This window comes from Silene latifolia, chromosome 1 (assembly GCF_048544455.1).
Source record: "Silene latifolia isolate original U9 population chromosome 1, ASM4854445v1, whole genome shotgun sequence".
In the NCBI taxonomy this organism is placed as follows: domain Eukaryota; kingdom Viridiplantae; phylum Streptophyta; class Magnoliopsida; order Caryophyllales; family Caryophyllaceae; genus Silene; species Silene latifolia.
This window is the reverse complement of record NC_133526.1, coordinates 741534-749143: the sequence shown is the minus strand read 5'-3', so window position 1 is coordinate 749143 and position 7610 is coordinate 741534. Positions and strand designations below refer to the sequence as shown.

The window sequence follows — 7610 nt, the reverse complement described above, 5'->3', positions numbered from 1 at the left end:
GATGGTGTATTTTCTTAATGAGATAGGCTTGGTGAACCTTAATCAGAATAAATATGTTCCCCTTATATAGACTCTTACCATCAAAGAGTCAACTGAACAGTTTCCTAAATTGTGAGTGGTAACTTATGGGAGACAATAGTGGAAACAAAATCCTAGGTAAATTCCACCATACAATTGACCATCATATTCAATCTGTTATTGCAAAATATGAAGCCAATGACCCGGAAGTTAGCGGTATACCAGAGTGGCGTGATTGGTGGCAGGTTGAGAAGCGCTTTTTACGCTTAACCGGGGTTGTTCCGGCTTATTATACATCTTTTGATTTCTGATAATTACTGTAATGTATTTGGTTTAAAATTAAATGAAATGATCATTTTGAAAGTGTTGAGTTATGCTTGATTGATTTGCTTCCATTTTTTGAACTCCATAGATCAGTCATCATCAAGATCCAGATTATTACGCCATCATTTGTGCATATGAACGGACAATATGGAATGAGAAGGGTTAGTAATAAGATTTGAAGCAACATTGAGAGATATGATGATGATTATGGCACAACTTCCTAACATATATATTAATTAAAAAACAACTCAACCCACACATTGCTTAGTATAAATACATTGCATTATCTCAACTAACATGCAATTCCATTATCTCAATATATTCTCCAAACCCTAACTGCTAAAACAAACTCCAAATAAATTAACCCTCCTTAATCTTTCAAAACAAACTCCAAACTCCAACAAAATGAATGATATCATCCTTAAGACTCTTACTATGCTCGATCCGATTGAAGGACGCCAAAGAAGATGGCTTGACGGGAGCAAAGAAAGAATGCACTATATGACGATATAGCAGATCTTTGAACGGAACCTAATGGTCGATAAAAACACATACATGGAAATGAAATAATTAGAAAAATAAAATACTGACGATGAAACAAACCTGATAATTACAGAACGTACGTAAAGAGACGATGAAATCAACAGTGACGACGAGAAGATAAAGCGGCGATGAGAAAGAGAGAAAGAGACGATGAGAAAGTGTGTGTTTTGTGTTTGTGTTTGGCTGCTGGGTTTGTGTTTGTGTATTAAGGTTTGTGTTTTGTGGCTGCAGCAGACTTGTGTTTGTGTGGTTTATAGTATGGAAGGTATTGACAACGGTTATTAAACAACAACCGTTGTCAAAGAAGTTTTAACAACGGGTTCCAAAAGCAACCGTTGTGATTACTTTTCACTAACTTAGCGTCAATTTTGCGCCACATTAGTAACAACGGTTGTGTATGTGTAACCCGTTGTTAAAACTAATAACAACGGTTTTTATAACCATACCCGTTGTAATTCGTTTTAGTAAAATTCGCGCCATACATTCTACAACGTCTATTGTGATTTTCGTGAATACTCGTTGTTAATGGGGCGTTGTAGTTGCCTGGATTTGTAGTAGTGCAAGTATTAGAATCAATCTTGTTTATGATCTTATTATCAGCATACAACGTTGTCGTCTTCATCAATCCATCATCTTCATATTATCTATCACATTAGATGCTGATAAAAAAGAAGAATTAAAAGCATAAACATCTTCCTTTAATTTCTTGGTTGTCGATAGAATACTAATCCTTCGTACATGGGCCTTTGCTTTTTTATCGAGATCAGACAGAAGGATCAGGTGCAGCAAGAGAGTATCAATTGTTTTGAATCACATATTATAGAATAAAGTACTTTTGTACCAAAAAAATAAATAGAATAAAGTACTTGTCGACCATGGGTCATTGCTTTTTTATTTGACAAATGCCTAAATTATGGGATGGGCAACTTACAATCTCAAAGAATTATTCGACAAAATGTTCCAAATGTTTTTCATCAAAGGAGTCGACTTAGGAAGACGATACACTTACGCAGTTACAACATACGAGGTTATCAAGAACATTTCTTCACGAGCTAAAGAGCTGAAAGTAGCATACAATTTTTAAAGAAATCTAGCCTATCTCGCAAGCAATAAATTTAAAATCATCTAAAATAGGGAGGGTAATAAAATACAATTATCAACAAATCCTTAAATCTAAGCATCGGTAATGATGTTTAAGGGCTCTAATGGTACTTTGTGTATAGCTATTATAAGATCGTAGTCTTTCAAAGATGAAAACGGTAATTTGTTTCAGTGAGAATGTTGATTTGTGGATTTGAGGAGATACGGAATTGGTAAAGGTGAAATGTGTGAAGGAGAAGGAGAAGGAGAGAGAAAGAGGGAGAATTTGTGTAAATAGTAATAATTCTTACTTTCTCTTTATAAGTAAAATAGTAATAATAGTAGTAAATCTAGTAATAATAATAAAAAAAATAAATTAATTAATACTCCGTAGTTTGTATTTCAAGTATTAGAATCAATCTTGTTTATGATCTTATTATCAGCATACAACGTTGTCGTTTTCATCAATCCAACATCTTCATATTATCCATCACATTAGATGCTGATAAAAAGAAGAATTAAAAGCATAAACATCTTCCTTTAATTTCTTGGTTGTCGATAGAATACTATTCCTTCGTACATGGGCCTCTGCTTTTTTATCGAGATCAGACAGAAGGATCAGGTGCAGCAAGAGAGTATCAATTGTTTTGAATCACATATTATAGAATAAAGTACTTTTGTACCAAAAAAAATTAATAGAATAAAGTACTTGTCGACTATGGGCCATTGATTTTTTATTTGACAAATGCCTAAATTATGGGATGGGCAACTTACAATCTCAAAGAATTATTCGACAAAATGTTCCAAATGTTTTTCATCAAAGGAGTCGACTTAGGAAGACGATACACTTACGCAGTTACAACATACGAGGTTATCAAGAACATTTCTTCACGAGCTAAAGAGCTGAGAGTAGCATACAATTTTTAAAGAAATCTAGCCTATCTCGCAAGCAATAAATTTAAAATCATCTAAAACAGGGAGGGTAATAAAATACCATTATCAACAAATCATTAAATCTAAGCATCGGTAATGATGTTTAAGGGCTCTAATGGTACTTCGTGTATAGCTATTATAAGATCGTAGTCTCTCAAAGATGAAAACGGTAATTTGTTTCAGTGAGAATGTTGATTTGTGGATTTGAGGAGATACAGAATTGGTAAAGGTTAAATGTGTGAAGGAGAAGGAGAAAGAAAGAGGGAGAATTTGTGTAAGACCCTGGGGACAAAAGGCCGATTAACCATTCTGGAGAAATGCAAATATTTTCCCATTCTTTTTGAATTATAAGCACTCCTGAGAGCTCCATCTGGCGTAGTTGTTGGTGCCAGACATTCGCTATATTCACCGGTGGTTTATGACTGGAGCAAGATAGTTTACTGGCATTGTCTATCATTATATGCAAGTATTTTACCATTTCCTACGACGATATTTCTCTTATCATTGACCTTAGCTCCTCTTTTACCGTCATTTCAGCTTAAATAACATTTAACATTTTCTCATAAAATGATGATGTCTCACTTGAAGAACTTCAACATAAATTGGAAGAATGTAAAGATGATCATCAGTCTTCATCTTCTTACTGATATATAACAAGCGCAATCGGTTTACTACCAATAGACTACACTTTATGTCTCTTTTAAAAAAAAGGTACAAAGTAATGAGGTTTACATCCTCAATATTTCATGCTAGTAGTTTATCTTAAAAGGCTCAAGCACTCGCTCATCTCGATCCCCATCACGATCCCCATTCTTACGCATGAATGTTGTGAAAAACGTTTTGTATTGGAAGGCCCTAAATAAAGGAGGATTATCGCCATCATCTGTTTTTGCTGGCTGGACAATGCATTCTTGTGTCGGATTGATAAAAAAGGCTATGCTTATTCGAGCTTCACTTGAATTTGTTACTGCTCTGTGCACTCCACTCTTTAGCTTCCCATTGCTAACAACCTACATTATTTTCTTCCACACTAGTTACATTATTTTAGATCATACTTATAAACATAGAACGATGCTCGCGAGTGACAATTAAACAGTGAAAAGTGGCTAAATGGAGTAAACATGTTGTTGAGGTGAAATGTAAGTGGATATTGGAAGGTAATATAGAGACTAGAGCTGGCCATCAGTACGGACTGACCCGCCCGCCCTAGCCCGTTATTTTATGCAGCCTGGCCTGAACCGGCTCGACCCGGCCTTAGCCCGGCGGCCCGAGTCCTGAAATTCCAGCCTGGCCCGGCCCGGCCTTAGCCCGCCATTTTAGCAAAAATAAAAAATAAAAAAATAAAATGGTAAGACCCGCCAGCCCGGCCCGGCCTTAGCCCACCTCTAGTCCTGGCCCGGGTCAAGCATATCTCAGCCCGACCAAGCCCGTCCCTTCCCCTGGCCTGGCTCGAGTTTGAGCAGGAGAGCCCAGCCCGGCCTGGCCCTAGCCCGGCCCGAGTACAGGTCTATAGAGACAATTATATAGTGAAAAGTCAAAGGTATTTGAGTTAAAGGGAATATATGTACCTCAAGTTGGTTGCCTACGATAACAACAAAAGCATTAGGAAGAGTTTCAATGTCGAACCATTGTCCATCTTTTCGCATTTGAAGTCCAGGAGTTGGGCCCGGAAAGAGAATTGTAATAAGGCTTGGATCCGTATGCTCGGATAGCCCTAACGTCAAACTTGGATCCGGGCATGGTGGATAATAATTACCAATTAGGAAGTCATCTTTACTTAATGAACCTGCTAAGTATTCTTTTTCGAGACCAAGTCCTTCCGATAATAACTCCAACACCCTTGCTCCTATGTGCCTTACTGCGGTAACATATGCCCCAACCACATCCCTTGTAATCATAACGTAAACATATTTTATTAAACAAAAAAACACGCATTATCATATTTACGGGAATCATAACATAAAAAAAAATGTGTGCTTTGTAAGTTATCATTAGTATGAATATTGGGAGTGATTATATACGAAGGAAGTACGGTAATTCTGAGGTACGGCTATTCGTGTTTGTGAGTTGTGACAATTTCAAAGTTGTGACATTTCATTAGCTCTGTTGACTCAGTGGTCCGGACCAAAGACCAGACCGGATCGGACCATTTGGTCCGGACCAGACCGGACCGAATTTTGTTTGGTCCGGTCCACGGTCCACCTATTTACTCTACTTTGGTCTTCGATCCGGTCCTGGACCAACCCGAATGGACCGCGGACCGGACCATGGACCGAAGTTATGTAATAGAAGAATTTTTAAATTTGTAATATTATTGATTTTATTTTCTACTTTGTTTACACGTATTATAAGATGTGTAATTATGTAGTTAAATCTCGTAAGAAATTAATGTTGTTTATTTTGATCATTACGAACTTCTCGAGTTCTAATTTTATATGCTAAAACATGTCAATGACAATAATATTTGGTCCACTTTGGTCCACTTGGTCCGGTCCGGTCCACGTGTTTTTATGGTCCAGACCGGACCGGACCAATATTAATATGGTCCGGTCCTCGGTCCACCTCTTAACCCTTATTTGGTCTTCGGTCCAGAGAGTTTGGTCCAGTCCGGTCCGGTCCCGGACCAATGAACACCCCTACATTTCATAACCACATTTTCTTTTAAACATTTTATAAAACGGTCTGAAGTCAAAAGCTTGTAACGCGTTATGAATGAAAATTGTGAAATAACCTGTAGTTAATAGGTTTTTGGGGCCAATATAGCTTGCAATCCTCTAAAGGACTACAAGTATGCTTCAACAACTCCCTCCAATAGTGAACTTGTTCAGTATCATAATTGTGGCTGCTTATTCGAAATTGGCATATATTGTTTGTTATATTTGATTTCTCTTCACTTGACATCTCGAAGAATTCTTTAAAAACTTCCATAGTAGCATCAGTGACTTCTATAGGGAATCCATGATTGATCACCTACTCCAAAGAACAACAACAATAACAACATAAGAGTTTTCATCTCAAAATAATTTGGGGTCGGCTGATATGAATCATCCTTTATAAACGTCATGAGTAATCACACAACTCAAATGTGATTATATCTACAAAGAACCTATATATGATTCAGTATAGAATATTCAGTTATATCTCTTAAAACGGATATATGCATTTTAAGATTAAACTGGTCAAATAACACCTCACTCGAATATATGAGACAAATATTTTGCTAGCTCCTAAGCATTACATTTTTGTCTCATCTATAATATTTGATCTGTTTTAAGTTTAAAATAGAATCTTCGTCTTAAACAAATTTGTGTGAAATATTTTCTAATCGATACAAGTTGTATATTATATGACCCATTTTAACTTTCAAAGGATATGCTCATTTTAAGAGAGACTAACTAGGCATTTATTTGATCCAATTTAATTTAAGTCTCCTTCATAACCTGTTCTAGCTAGTTTACTTTCATTTATCGTAAAAATGTAATATTCGTCCAAAACAAAAATGTAATGTTTTAAAGTATTATTGTTAAATAAAGAATTAAGAATCTAGTCAGACATGAGAGTGTGTCAAATTGATTAAAGACCAGTTTAGAGCCATTTGAACATGGCTTGTGACTTAAGTTTAGTTTTTGAAGATCATAAACAAATGAAAATATCAAAATTCAAAGAGAATAACTTACGTATTTATCACTATAGGACATTTTTTATATATTTGTCCACATTTTTTTTATATTTGTCCACAATAAAAAAAAAAACTGGTGTTATATGATCGTAAATGATCATTTATCAGGCAGAGTAGTAGTTCAGCTATTTAAAAATACCAAACATTCATTGTTTAAATAGTAAGGATTTTTTTCCAAAACTTGAAGTGCATCATCTATTTATTTAAAAAAAAAAGATTATTTAATAAGAATACTCCAGACTATTACTGGTCTTCTCAAAATAATCTATACTTTAATTTAACTCACAATATACCGTACAATTGACCCCTTCTTCTTATAATACACTCAAATGACCGGCTACCTGTTTAACAAGTCACTCTCACCATCTCCTTCTTACCTATTGGCTATTACCCAACCAATCTTTATCCATATAATCATCATCCCCCACAAACACCACCACCACCACCATTCACCATAACCACAGTCACCAATGCTCTATCTAAATTACGGACTATCCACATCTTCCCTTTCCCACCACTCGCGAACGACCATCTTAACCACATCTCAATGAGTCCTTAAACCCAGATTAATCTTTACCCAAAATTAATTTGAGAATCTAAGATTTACATGCACCTGTATTTTACTATAGTTGACCTAAGATGGTTAGGTCAACATATGATTTTCATGTGTCAATAAAACCTTTTAAACATTTAATTTTTTATAATTGGATCTAATACTTTTACCACAATTTTCGCATATATGGCATCTTACATATCAATTAAAGAAGGATTTGTAACGATATAATAATATATCATGAGAAATTGAAATATAAACTCATGATTATCACACTAGAATTAATGTTGCAAATCCTTCCTTAATTGGCATCTTACGATATGCTCATTGAGCACATGTTAGAAAAACTCAATTTCACCTTATTTAACTTCACTCACCTACACCAATCATTGAGAAAATGTCACCACTCACCACCCAGTCACTTTTCAATCAAATCCCACATTTTTACCCCGTCAACCTTCTCTCCAACTTTTTCTTCTC

The 7610-nt window shown here is 35.5% G+C and overlaps 1 protein-coding gene across 1 annotated transcript; it reads right to left on the bottom strand.

The window, feature by feature from the left end:
* Positions 1-3647: 3647 nt before the first annotated feature.
* LOC141594599 (2'-deoxymugineic-acid 2'-dioxygenase-like) lies at positions 3648-4796 on the bottom strand. Its single transcript, XM_074414807.1, has 2 exons — positions 4467-4796; positions 3648-3908 (listed from the first exon to the last, which is right to left on the bottom strand). The coding sequence occupies exons 1-2, from the start codon at positions 4794-4796 to the stop codon at positions 3648-3650; spliced, it is 591 nt and encodes a 196-aa protein (XP_074270908.1).
* Positions 4797-7610: the final 2814 nt, after the last annotated feature.